Source organism: Drosophila montana, unplaced genomic scaffold (assembly GCF_035044405.1).
Source record: "Drosophila montana isolate Dmon_TW-CO22-7 unplaced genomic scaffold, ASM3504440v1 contig_3029_1, whole genome shotgun sequence".
Lineage (NCBI taxonomy): Eukaryota > Metazoa > Arthropoda > Insecta > Diptera > Drosophilidae > Drosophila > Drosophila montana.
The window spans coordinates 592,290-605,110 of NW_026997904.1; the positions used below are offsets into that span (position 1 = coordinate 592,290).

General features: G+C 44.4%; 4 protein-coding genes across 11 annotated transcripts in view; 3 read left to right on the forward strand and 1 right to left on the reverse strand.

The window, feature by feature from the left end:
- Positions 1–3,743: 3,743 nt before the first annotated feature.
- Positions 3,744–5,427, forward strand: LOC135430579 (uncharacterized). The gene is made up of 5 exons (XM_064685309.1): positions 3,744–3,987; positions 4,044–4,196; positions 4,251–4,514; positions 4,573–5,109; positions 5,167–5,427. Exons 1-5 carry the CDS (start codon positions 3,825–3,827, stop codon positions 5,283–5,285), a joined length of 1,236 nt encoding a protein of 411 aa, XP_064541379.1. The 5' UTR covers positions 3,744–3,824; the 3' UTR covers positions 5,286–5,427.
- Positions 5,314–12,821, reverse strand: part of Fhos (Formin homology 2 domain containing) — a 71,272-nt gene continuing 63,764 nt past the window's right edge. For 2 of the 8 annotated variants that reach the window (XR_010436650.1, XR_010436651.1), the window contains 10 exons: positions 12,673–12,810; positions 11,717–12,493; positions 11,333–11,531; positions 9,232–9,616; positions 9,022–9,168; positions 7,964–8,302; positions 7,183–7,898; positions 6,894–7,120; positions 6,276–6,413; positions 5,314–5,907 (listed from right to left, as the gene is read on the reverse strand). Coding sequence is in view for 6 of the 8 variants with exons in the window: in XM_064685301.1 (XP_064541371.1) it covers positions 5,834–5,907; positions 6,894–7,120; positions 7,183–7,898; positions 7,964–8,304; positions 9,021–9,168; positions 9,232–9,616; positions 11,333–11,531; positions 11,717–12,493; positions 12,673–12,810 (3,005 nt within the window). In the remaining 2 variants the exon portion in view is untranslated. Of the gene's footprint in view, positions 5,908–6,275; positions 6,414–6,893; positions 7,121–7,182; positions 7,899–7,963; positions 8,305–9,020; positions 9,169–9,231; positions 9,617–11,332; positions 11,532–11,716; positions 12,494–12,672; positions 12,811–12,821 lie in introns of all 8 variants that reach the window. The other 6 variants (XM_064685299.1, XM_064685304.1, XM_064685301.1 and 3 more) reach the window with 4 other exon arrangements.
- Positions 9,978–10,508, forward strand: Acbp5 (Acyl-CoA binding protein 5). The gene is made up of 2 exons (XM_064685319.1): positions 9,978–10,106; positions 10,177–10,508. Exons 1-2 carry the CDS (start codon positions 10,101–10,103, stop codon positions 10,414–10,416), a joined length of 246 nt encoding a protein of 81 aa, XP_064541389.1. The 5' UTR covers positions 9,978–10,100; the 3' UTR covers positions 10,417–10,508.
- Positions 10,611–11,171, forward strand: LOC135430586 (acyl-CoA-binding protein homolog). The gene is made up of 2 exons (XM_064685318.1): positions 10,611–10,757; positions 10,827–11,171. The coding sequence occupies exons 1-2, from the start codon at positions 10,752–10,754 to the stop codon at positions 11,070–11,072; spliced, it is 252 nt and encodes an 83-aa protein (XP_064541388.1). The 5' UTR covers positions 10,611–10,751; the 3' UTR covers positions 11,073–11,171.

A 12,821-nucleotide genomic window follows, 5' to 3' on the forward strand; every position in this document is an offset into this window, starting at 1 on the left:
AGAGAACTAAGTGCAAATTTAGTTAAAAAATTGACGGACATTAAATAAAATGATATAAGTACTTGTAAATTTAGTGCTTTTTCAATTTAAAAAATGGTCCATTATTGAATAAAAACTTAATGAAATTCCATTATTTTAAAGGCATTTTATTGCATATTTAATTTATCAAGAAATCGAATGTTAAATAAAAATTAAAGTTAATATAAGTAATTGTTTGCAATTGTTTTTGAGTAAATGGTTCTCATTTTCAATTAACAAGTGATCGATTATTAAACATAAATATAATCTCTTTTTGTCCTGACAGACTGACTGACTCACTGACTGACTGATTGACTGACTGATTGGTGATCAACGCACAGCCCATACCGTAAGAGCTAGGAAGCGGAAATTTTCACTGCAGTTATCTAATGCGATGAAGGTACACGTTAAGACGGGGTTTCGGTTGAATCTTTATTGTTTAAAAAAAAAAAAAAAAAAAAAAAATACATACATACATACACACATACATACATACATACATACATACATACATACATACATACATACATACATACATACATACATACATACATACATACATACATACATACATAAATCTACATACATACATAAATCTACATACATACATACATAAATCTACATACATACATACATCTACATACATACATCTACATACATACATCTACATACATACATATATCTACATACATACATCTACATACATATGTATTTACCCGCTCCACCTCCTTCTGATCCACCGCCACAAGTTGCTCCTCCACAGGCAACGTTTTCTGCCTTGTTGAATTTCAGCAGGGCCAACTTGAATTCTTGAGAATCGAGGAGGAGAGCACTTGATAGAAATTCGTTTTATTTAAATTTGCAGGACAGCGACAAATAAGCTTGGACTGCGTTTCGTATTAGGAAACTAACATGCATGCATACACACGTCCACTTACACACACACACATACATACACACACACATACACATACAAACATACATACACACACACACACGCATACACATATATATAATACTTATATGCCTTCGTACAAAATGCTTGCATAATTATAAAAGTAATTATTTTCAGCTGTTTTTAAAGAATTTTTTCATACTTTATTTAACCAATGATCGATTACTTAATAAAATTATAATAAAAAATATAAGAAGTTAATGAATATATAAAATGATCATATAGTGTTCATTGAGTGTATTTTGCATTCCCTAATATACATAATAAATGAAAAGTCTCTTATCGGCAATAAGCACGTATATGTTATGTGAATCAGACGTAAAATTCAACCTTTGCTCATTAAACCTCATGTGGAGTAGCAACAATTATCAAAATAACATTAATAATAAGCAGTATCTAAGCAGCGTGTCTAAATAACACTTCTTGTATACCCTGTACGCATAAATTAGACATGATGCGGTACAGAAAGAAAAGACAGAATCAGATAACTCAGATTATTCTTGTTTGGAATATATATGCAGAATATATCTATTAAATATTGCGAAAATACTTAACTTTGTATTAGATTTTCCATATATAAAGGGCCTATGAACTTGATTAAATGGACTGAAAACTGATTTAAAGCCGAACTAGTTCGTAATCGGAACTCTACTTTTTTGTTTACTATGAACCAAAGCCTAACCCAAATGATGTGTCTCATAAACAGCCGAGTCGAAATTTTTCTGTACACTTTTAGGCTTAAATTTTAGAAATTTAAATTTTAAAATTGTTTCTTCTGAGTATAATCTATTCTTAGAGCTCAGTTGAAGGTTTAGACATCTCGACTATGCCCATATAAAGTATATAAATGGATTTTGAGCTTTTGAGGCATATTTAGCCCCAAAGCTTTTATAATTTTGGTCCCAAACTTAGCATATATCTAAACATATTTCGTAAATGCCAAATTTTGGGTAAAGATCAAATTTAGCTCGCATTTTGTATAAGAAAATATCTACGGCTGGCAATATTTTCGGTACAACGGGCAGTTGTAGATTCAAAATTAAATTGTTGTTAAAATGTATTCGTTAAAACCTGGTTTTAAGGATGTGAGGGAGTTGTGCACCGACTCACCAATATTTCATTTCGGGTTTACAGCCCTGGGTATACGTACGCATATCTGTTTGTACTCTTACTATTCCAGGGAATCTTCTCATAAGCTGATCTTAAATATTGTTGCTTATGTTTTATATATATGTGGAGGGTGAGAACTTCATAAAAAAAAATCCGAATGCAAATAAATATACCATTTCCCGCCTGCCATACGATTCCAGCGAAAAGCTGCGACCCTGAAATGAGAATTTGCTGAATACCGTTAATAAAATCGTTATAAATAAAAAGCTCTTATCGCGCTTGTCGCAGTTTTTTTTTTATTTTAGGACGTCATATTCGACAAGGTCCAAAAACAAACTTAACCAGAGCCAAAAGCGAGTGGCTAACAAAATGCACTCGCTTAGGTTACAAAATGAATAAATTAAATTAGGCAAAACAAGAGCTAACATTGACCCAATTGCCGTTCAGATTTAATCAAATTAGTCAGACTAGAGGCGAATGACGTTCAGGTTTTCGATTTTCACAGCGGCTTTTCACACCACATGTGACATAACTTTTATTATTATTATTCTATTACTATGGATTTTCTTTTATGTCGCAACCAAATTGTCAGCCACTTTCACGCTCGAATTTTCGTCAGGCCTTGCCCAACATACTTATAATCGAAGGCGAGGGTGTGGAAAAAACAAATTCGCAACAGGAAGCACAACAAAAAACGTTGACGAAACGTGAAATACACGTATTATGTAGGGATATATCCGCAGACACCTCCGCACCACCAGCAATGCCATTGACTGCATTTGGATTTGAGCCACCTATGTTATTGTTGTTGTTGTTGTTGTTGTTGTTGTTGCTGCTGCGCTACCATTGCTGTTGATTGTGGCGCAACTAATTGTTTTTTAGCAGCCAGAGTTTTGTCAAAGCAATTAATATTCAGCTCAATTTACAGGCTTTTATACCATATACCCACTGTATATGAATAGAACGGGTATGATGTCTTAGCATATTCCTGATCGGAACATTCGATCTCGAGAACTATAAGAGTTAGAGAATGAACATTTGTAATGTTTATACCTATATGGCAGTCGCAGTTCATATCTCTGACTCCTCCGTAATAGCGATATTTATCGATTTTGAGAACTTTTCTTTTAAGCATATCTCGAAAACTAGAAGAGCTTGATACACCAAACTTGGTTTATAGCATATACACAACAAAAATGTTTCACTTTTTTGAAGCCATGTCCCATTTCATCTTAAATTGTAAAAAGCTTATTTTAAAAGGTAAAGCTTTGCGCTTTGATATATAAACACTTTTTTATGCCATTTTTTAGTTCTGAAAATATCACAAATTATGTTTTTAAACAACCAGGATAATCAAAAATTAATTCCCAAACAAAGTATGGGGCAAAGGCAAGAAGAAGCACAAACTTGCTTAGCTTGGGGCGTGAGTTCACGTGCTTGTGCGTATGGAATCTGAAATACTTGGAATGTTTGTAATGGCGCTGGGATTGAGGGTATCTCACAGTCGAGCACACCCGACTAGAGCACTCTGTTTTTTTTGTCGTTAAACTAAAAAGTGCAAAGCGCCCACAAATTGCGGTCATTAAACCTATTTCCACGCCAAGTCGAATAAATTGTCGCCTCTGGGCGGCTGCGTGCCATAACAGCGCCAGGGCGCAACGCGTGCGCATCTACAGCTCCCAGCAACAGCTCTAGCTCCAGCTCCAGCTTCGGCTTTGGAAACGGGTATTTCTAGGAGAAAATGATCAATTTTCAGCTGCAGCTAAGCAGCGTATACGTGATCTGTTGTGTTTTCGTCCTGGTCGGCAGCAAGGTGCCAGTTAATACACATACCAACAGCTGGCGGGATTTGATCTTTGGCAGCAAGTGGCTGACGCCGACGCCGCGTCAGCGCGAATCCAAGTGTGGGTGTGGTGGATATGGTGTTTGTCTTGACCACAGCTGATTTCACCTTTCGCAGTTTTACCCATCTTTGCCCTGGTGCCGATCGGACCGAGCAGCTGTGCCGCGCCCTCCGGCGAGCAGGGCAACTGCATTGCCAACAAGGATTGCCTGCTGCGCAATGGCATTCCGGCCGGACCCTGTGGCAGTGGCTACGGCATCTGTTGCATATGTAAGCGGAAGTCTTTTGAGAAGCTCCATATCTAAGCTACAATATATTTGGCAGTTCTACAAACCTGCGGCGGCATTATACGCGAAAACTCCACGTATTTTGTGAATCCGAATCATCCGGATGTCTATGATGGCACCGGCAGCTGTCAGGTGACCGTGCAGAAGCTGCATCCAGATATTTGCCAGCTGCGCTTGGACCTGGACATGTTTTCGATAGCGCCACCCGAGGCAGCCAATCATTTGTGCAATCAGGATCAGCTGCTGATCTCGGGCGGCAGTCCCACGCCCACCATATGCGGCAGCTCCACGGGCGATCACAGTGAGATCTGCCTCAGCGGAAGCTGAGAACTAGTTACCAAATTGTGTCCATTTTGCAGTGTACATCGATGCGGGTCTGGGTCAAAGCAATCCCATTGTGCTATCCGTGATAACCAGCGCTAGTTTTCCGCGCCTGTGGCGCGTGCGCGTCACCCAAATTCACTGCGGCAGCATTAGCCGTGCGGATCAGGGCTGCCTGCAGTATTACACGGCGATCAGTGGGCGTATCCGGAGCTTTAACTACAACACGGTGGGCGGGCGTCAGCTCTCGAATCAGGACTACAGCATTTGCATACGAAGCGAGCGCAACTTCTGCGGCATTCAGTACAATGCCTGCCCGGATCTGGAGAACAATCGTTCGCGTGCCTTCACCATATCCGGCAACTCCAACAATCCGGTGCCCACCATGGTGGGTGGCGGCGGCGGTGGTGCGGGTGGTGGGGCAGCGCCCAATGGCAATGGCTGCATCAGCGACTGGCTACTGATTGGCTGCATACGGTCCGCGGATCGCATACCCCCGCTGCCCGGCTGCGAGGATCGCGTCTGCGGCGGCACCTTCAGCGCCGAGGCGGGCATGCTGGCCAAGACCGTGCAGTGTAAGTCCAAATGTTCCGATCCAATTGTAGCCTGCTTGATCTGAATCCTCTTTGCAGCCAGCGTACGTCCGTTTCGCCTGTATTTTCACACCGACGGCGTGGAGGCGCCCAATGACATAGACAATCGTGGCTTCTGCCTGGACTATGTGCAGCAGCCCTGCACGAATGGATATTAAAGCAGGCTCCAAATCGAATCTCCGTTGATTTAATAAATATGTGTGTATGTATTTTATTTATTATCGTAGTTAATCTAAGGCTAAGCTATAATTAAGTATTAAGTTAATATCGTCGCAGATCGGTACAAATTAAAATCTTGGGATAACGTTTGAAATTCTAGAATATATATGCATATATATACATATATATGAATTTGTTTTGGCTATTAATACAGTTGTTGTTACAAAATAAAAAATATGTTTAATTTTAATACTTAGACGAAGTCAAAACAAATATCGAATAACAGAAATGAATTAAGAGAACTTTTGTAGGACTGTGTCGTTTCAGATTTATGGGAGTTGCGGTACACCAGTTCCAGTTCCAGTTCCGGAACCGGAGACCGGAACTACTAGTTCGGTGTACCTATTGCTCTGCTGCATCTGCTGCTGCACATGAGATCGCCAATTTCAGTCTGTGCGCGCATTGCCCGGACTTGTGACGTCACTGGCGAGGTTTGCTCGGGTTTCTGGGATGGGATTAGGGTTTCACCGGGGGTATTTTCTTAGCTCTAATAGGTTTGTATTAGGGCAGACACGTGCTGTTTCTCCTCATCGGTGAGACCGTTCTTCAGCGTTCGACGCACTGCAAAACACAAATCAAAATAGTTATCAACATTTTTTACTCGCAATTAAACTCTCAACATTTTATACATAGATTAAGTCGAAAGGTGAGTCCCATGCGGTTTTAGTGGCGTGTTTTTTTTTGTGTATAATATTTTCTTATTTTAAATTAAAGGCATGCTCTGTATTTTAACAATTCAAATGGGATGCGAGACAGGCGTGAGCTCCATTTGCAAACATTTAGTTACGAATTTGGTATCAATTAGAATTTAAACGGGTTTTCAGATGCCAGCAAATGGATCTCTGGACAAAATGCGAAAATCGAACAAAAAAACTTGAACAAAAATCAAAAATTTGCATTGTATAAATGCAATACAATTCAACACTAACCAAAATAAAGGGGTAAAAACCTAAAACGGAACAGTTTGACTGTTCTATTCGGTAACAGTTGCGCAACAGCTGCGCAACGGTTCTATGGCGATGGTGCTCTTTCAACTGTGAATCCCTCGCGCGTGCGGCTGCGCTTCACTTCGGTATTGATTGATTCGATTGATTGGTCGATTGATTTGTTGATTGATTGGTTGATTGGTATTTGTTGGGTGCGTTAATGGTAAGAAAACACAAAATTAAAAACCAATATTGGCTACCGATTTGTAAGCTAGCAGAACCGAAAAGTGCCAAAGCATTGGGCAGGGGGAGGGGCTGGGGTTTATACAATTTGAGTAAGGGGTAATAATTCTGTCAATCAGCGCATAGTTTTTCTTTCAGGTGTCATTTTTGGAATTTGTTGTGGCATTTAATTCACTTCATTTCGAATGAGCTCAGGTGTGTGTGTGTGTGTGGGCGGGTGGGTGTGGTGCCTGTGTGTCTGTGTGGCCAGCCAATGGTGCGCGTGTGTGTGCGTGTGTGTATTCCAAAAGATAAACCAACAGCTGGATTAAAATTGAGTTTGGCTAACACGGGCAGCTAGCAACAAGGCGTTTCGAGTGGGCGTGGCAAACAACTTACAGGACTTGCGATCCGCATGACGTGTACGCTTGCGCTCCCGTGGCGTGGTGCGGTTGCCGGAGGCCTTGGTGGCCGTCTTGACGAGAGATTCGAGTATTTCATCATCGCCATCGGTGAACTGCTCCTCGCTCTGCCTGGCGATGGGCGAGCGCAGCTGCTCGGCGCGCCGGCGTCGCCAGGTGAGTGTGCCGTCGGCCTGATCCGCGCTGGGCGTGGCCAGCAATTGCCTGTAAAAAGTTAAGCAAAGGTGTTAATCGATGTAAGTATCATGTATTTGGCGCACACTTACTTCAGCTCGGAATCGGCGACATCCTCTTTGGTCTTGAACTTGGCCATGTCGATGATCAGCTTGCCGCGCGTCTTGTTGCGCTCGCGATGATTGGCCTTCTTCTCCAGCTGCTGCTGGACGCGCTCCCGCGTCGTGCGATACTCGAGCGCGAACTCGGAGAGCGTGCGACAGAATTCGTTGGGCCGCGACTCGGACACACTGTGCTGCGGCATGCCCAGCCACAGCAGGAACTTGCGATAGCGATTCATCACGCGTCGATGCACAATCTGCAGGCTGATTATGCGCTCCGCACAATCGGCCAGAAAGTCGACGAGCTTCTGCTTCAGCGGCGGCGCACAGTCGTGCTTGGCAATCAGCTTGAGGCGATCCCAGGAGGCCTTGCACTCCGACTCCAGCTGGGTCAGATTGTGGGCCAGGTCGGCGAAGTCCGCCTTGGAGGCGCGCGTAATGGGTCCAATTTCCGAATACAAATCGCTTGTATCGCTGCTGGACTCCATGACCATGTGGCAGAGATGATGCAGCAGCGAGTGCTTGTGCACCGTGTCCTTCACCTCGGGCACCTTGGCCAGATACTCGATCTGGAAGCCCTTGACGGGCGCCCCATTCAGAAAGATGCCCACCGACAGCAGCGTGGAGAGTATGCTACGAAAGGTGCGATTCTGACGCAGAATCTCAATGCCTTGCTTCAGATCCATCAGCGGCTCGGCAATCTCTCTCTGCAACAAGCAAAAGGATGGCATAAAAAGAAGAGCAACAACAGCTTGAGGCTTGTGGAGCTTACCTCGCAATTATCAAAGTCCAGACGGAAGGCCCACAGCTTGAGGCGTGCGCCCAGCTCCGTGATGGAGGCCAGGGTCAGCAGGAACTGCTCGGCGCTGCCTAGCGGCAGCTCCGGATTGGATAGCTGTGCCTCCTGTATCTTGCCGCGCTCTTCATCCGTGGGCAGCATGTTCAGCAGCTTGTCAATGCCCTCCCTGGTCACCACAGTTGCGTCCATCTTCAGAATGGCCGCCTTAATGGCGCGCGGTGGCGGCAGCTTGGTGATCGCAATGTTGATGGCATTGGAGCGCTTGTGGTCCAGCACGATGATCTCTTTGCTCTTGTTCAGCTCCTGTTGCTTCTGCAAGTGCGAGACAGAGAGAGTTAGCCACAGCAAAAGAGGGAGAGAGCGTGAGAGAGAGAGACATGTTCATGTGGTGGGAATAGGGGGGCGTATACACAATGTATCTAACGGTAGTAACAAAACATAAACAAACGAAAGAAATGGATGTGTGTTTCCGGTTCCGGTTCCGTATTCAGTTCCGGCGTTGTTTGTGTGTGTGTGTGCAACATAAAAGAGTGTTGTAAACCGACACCGAATGCAAAACAAAGAGAGAACTTATAAAAACCGAGTGAGAGTGAGAGAGAGAGAGAGAGATAGACAGAGCGAGAGAGAGAGAACATACAGAGAGAGCGAGTAAAAGTGTATATAACATAACATGGCACTCACCTCCTAAAACATTTGGAAACATTTTAATTTGATTATAATTTTTGAGGTAATTTCATATATATTTTGTTTGGTTTTTTTTTTTAGCACAACATATATGTAAATATTTGTAGATATATCCGCAAACAGACCGTTGACATATAGAAAATTATTTTAGAACATGTCCAGAAATAAATGGGAAAAGAATACAAATATCATTCGCAAAAAATTTTGTTATGCAACATTTATACTAAGATAAAAACTACTAAAAAAGAAATTTAGATAGACTTAATCAATTGAATTTCGAGCAACCCTCGCGCCAATACACACTTGCCGGGAATACCCCTAATGTGAAAACATTATACAATACGCACCTTGGTCATCAAGTCTTTGGCCCGCGACTCAAAGAGATGCTCGAGCTTTTGTGTGTCCACATTCGCATTGGGCAGCTCATCCCAAATGGTCTTACCTATCACCTGAGGTATCATGTCCTCGCGCACTTCCTTCCAGAAGAGCTTGACCTGAAAAAGCATGGGGTAATCTGTTAGTTTCTCAGTGCAATTGCCGGATTGTGCTGTACTCACCGTCTTCTTGTTCTTTTTGATGGTGTTGTTGCCATTGGCCAGCTCCCCGTTGATGGAGCCGTTCAGTGAGCTGTTCACGCTGTTGGTAAGGCTGCCCGGACCGTAGCCCCCGTAGCTGAACATGGGCGGCGGCGCCAGGCTGGGCGGCATCATGGGCGGCGGCATGACCATGCCACCAGCCTGGGGAGGGGGTGGCGGGGGTATGCCAGCGCCGAGACCACGCGGCGCCAGCACATCCTTCTCATCATCCGAATGCAGATCAGTGAAGTCTAGATCACACAGATTCAATGGTCGTGTCATATTCCGCACCAGCTCCTCCCAGTGCAGCTCGTTCTCCGATTTCTTCGGCTCAGCCTTTTTCAGTTCCTGATCAACGCTCGATGAGCTGTACGATAGACAGGTATAGATATAGATAGTACAAAGTATCAGCATTATTGCACATTTCCCATTTGGTCAAGCGAGCTGGACTTTTCGATTTTATGATAACACGATTGCAACTGGCCCATAAAGCTTATCAAAATTTCGCCTAGTAGCAAGATAACCGACCCAAACAATAGCAAAAAAAAAAAATAAATAAAAAGGCGATTTTCTAGATTGGAAGATCCCTCGGATATGAGTCTATAATTGATTAGGTGTTTCGCATAGCTACCCGCCTTCCCGCCCTTAAAATTAAATAATAAAATTACTAACTATTGCGAAAAAGTTGCATAAAATGCGACTCATAAATTTCTAAAGGCCGCCAATTTACGAGCATTTATTTTATGACTGCGTTTAGAAACGATAAGATTTACTTATATTGCGCGTGTCGCCTATAAAAAGAGGCGATTTGAGCGCTACAAATCATAGTCTTTGCCCAAATCCCAAGCAACATGGATGTAAGCAAAGCGCAAAGCTCTTCAAATAGATAATATTCCTAATCACAAATTCAATTTTATTGCCTTGCAGTTCGATGCAATTTGCGAAAAGTCCAAGGCCTTCAGCAGCAAGCCGCCAAACGATGTCTATCTGGAATTCTATGGCCTCTACAAGCAGGTGCATGCCGGCGATGTGAATATCGAGAGGCCCGCCGATGCGGAGGGCGCCGCCAAATACGATGCCTGGCTGAGCCGCAAGGGCATGTCCACGGATGCGGCTAAGGCAGCCTATATTGCTCTCTATGAGAAATACGCGCCCATCTACACTTAAGTTGAGTTGCTAATACCCTGTAATAAAAATAAAAGTGGCCCAACTAAAAAAGCCGTTGCTTAGTCAGCACCCGAAAAAATTGATTAACTAAATGCGAGACCTTTATTCGTTTAATATTGGCAATTAAAGTTTTGTGTTTTGTGTTTTATATAGCCGACATTTAGTAGGGCTTATCACACACACACACACACACACACACACACACCCGTTGGTATCGATATCTAAAATATAAGGGGGTCGAATGTCATAAATCGCTATCGGCTGCCGGGTTCTAGTATAAAAAGCCCGCCCCTTGGCACAATTAGCACTCATTAGCAACCGAAGCATAAGACATAATGGATGTAAGTACATTGCAAATTGGTTATGCAACCCGCTTGTTAGAAACTTTTGAACTAATTGAATTTGTGCAGTTCAACACCGCCGCCGAGAAAGCCAAGAACTTCAGCAAGACGCCCACGAACGATGAGTTCCTGGAATTCTACGGTCTCTACAAACAGGCCACCGTTGGCGACAACACCACCGCCGAGCCTGGTGCACTGGATCTGAAGGGCAAGGCCAAGTGGAGCGCATGGAATAAGCACAAGGGTCTGTCCAAGGATGCCGCCAAGGCTGCCTACATTGCCACCTATGAGAAATATGCGCCCAAATACGCTTAAATCACGCACGATGTAAACCAATTGACTTAACAAATAAATGCCAGATATTATGCAAAAAAAAAAGAAAAAGATGATGATCTTTTGGGCATGACTACAAGACTTTTACAGACTTCTACAAGATATAAGTGCCAAGTGTTGGCAAGAAAGTATCACGGTCGAAAAGCCTTTTGGAACAACTTTAAACCAAAAGATAAGGCAACTTTTGATAGAGTATGACTGATAAGATATAAGCATAGCACTAGATAGAAGCAGGCACTTACCGTGAAATTTCACCTTTGCTCTTGCTCTTGGCAAGCCCCTCTTTGGCTTTCGATATGAGGCCAGACATGTCACCGACTATGGCCCGATTGCCTGGCACCTCCTGTGTGGGACTTGTTGGCAGATTGCATAGTTTCTGTGTCAGATCTTTGACCGTATGATCGCGTTTCAGCTGCATTAGCATTTCCTTGTCCTCCAGATCTGTGCGATCAAGAAGAGAAAAACTCCTTTAGATTTGGGGAAAAGGTTATTTTGGATGGCGCAGAGAAATATGCATGGGCAGCAAATTTGATGTTTAGTTTGAGGCTGCGCTTGAAAGTAGGCAATGAATTGTTCATGTGGCGCGCTTAAAAGTAGGCAACATATTTTTGAAAAGCTGCACCTACCTGTGGCCTCCATTGCTGCTTGAGGCTGTGGCTCTGGGTTAGTACTGGTTAGGGTTCTAGCTGCATTTGGCTGTATGGGAAAATGCCACCAGCCTGGCGGTGGTGGCGGCGGCGGCGGTGGTGGTGGAGGCGGTGGCGGCGGCGCCACAACCGCCGGCTTGTGTATGGGACTCAGCGGTTCGGGTGCGGGCAGCGCATCTGCCTTCAGCGGCGTCGAGCTGGCGGGCGCAAATTCAAAGGCATTCAGCGTCTTTTTGGGACTGAGCACATCCTGTGCTGTGGGCAGCTGATGCTTGGGCGATTGGCTGAGCTGTGTGTAGTAGTTGTTCAGGCGATTGGCATCGTTCTCATACTTTTTGTAGGCACTGTCCGTCTGCTGTATGTTCTTCATGATGCCATTGATCACAGTTGCGTTGCGCTCCCGAAACAAATTCTTTTTGGTAAGGAACTCATTCTGATTGTTCGTATTGTTATTGGCCTTGTCGAAGCTGTTGTTGATGATCGAGATGCTCTGGCTGCCGCTCAACAGCTGCTTGGTGGGGCTCAGCAGCAGGCTGTTGTTGGGCGTCTCAATCTGGTTGTTGTGGGTGTGATGGCTATTGTTGTTGCTATTGTTGTTCTGCATATTGTTGCTGATGATGTTGTAGGGCGTGGGCGTGGACGTGGGCGCAGGCAGAGGCTGCGGCTGCGGCTGCAGCTGCGGCAGCTCAGATTGCAATGACTGCGGCGGGCTGTCGCCGCTTTGTATGGTTGCAGGAATGGCGGTTACGATTTGGCCTTGGCGTATGACAATAGTGGGTGACATATTGGGTTAGCATGAGCAGCGGGTGACAATGAGACAACACGCACACACACACACACGCACACACATTAGCATGGAGAGAGAATCAAAGTTAGTTTCGTTTGTCGAAAGCAGCCGGCGGCAAGCAAATTCCAATCGAGGCACAAGAACTTACCATAGCTTTCGCGCAGCTCACGGGCCGCAAAGATGCCATTGGCCGCCGCCTCCTCCTGCTCCCTGAGGAAGCTCTTGTGCCGCTCGGCGCGCTCACGGCGGCGCCTCAGTCCAGGCGTTACGCCTGCGCTATCCCGTGCTGCATTTGAA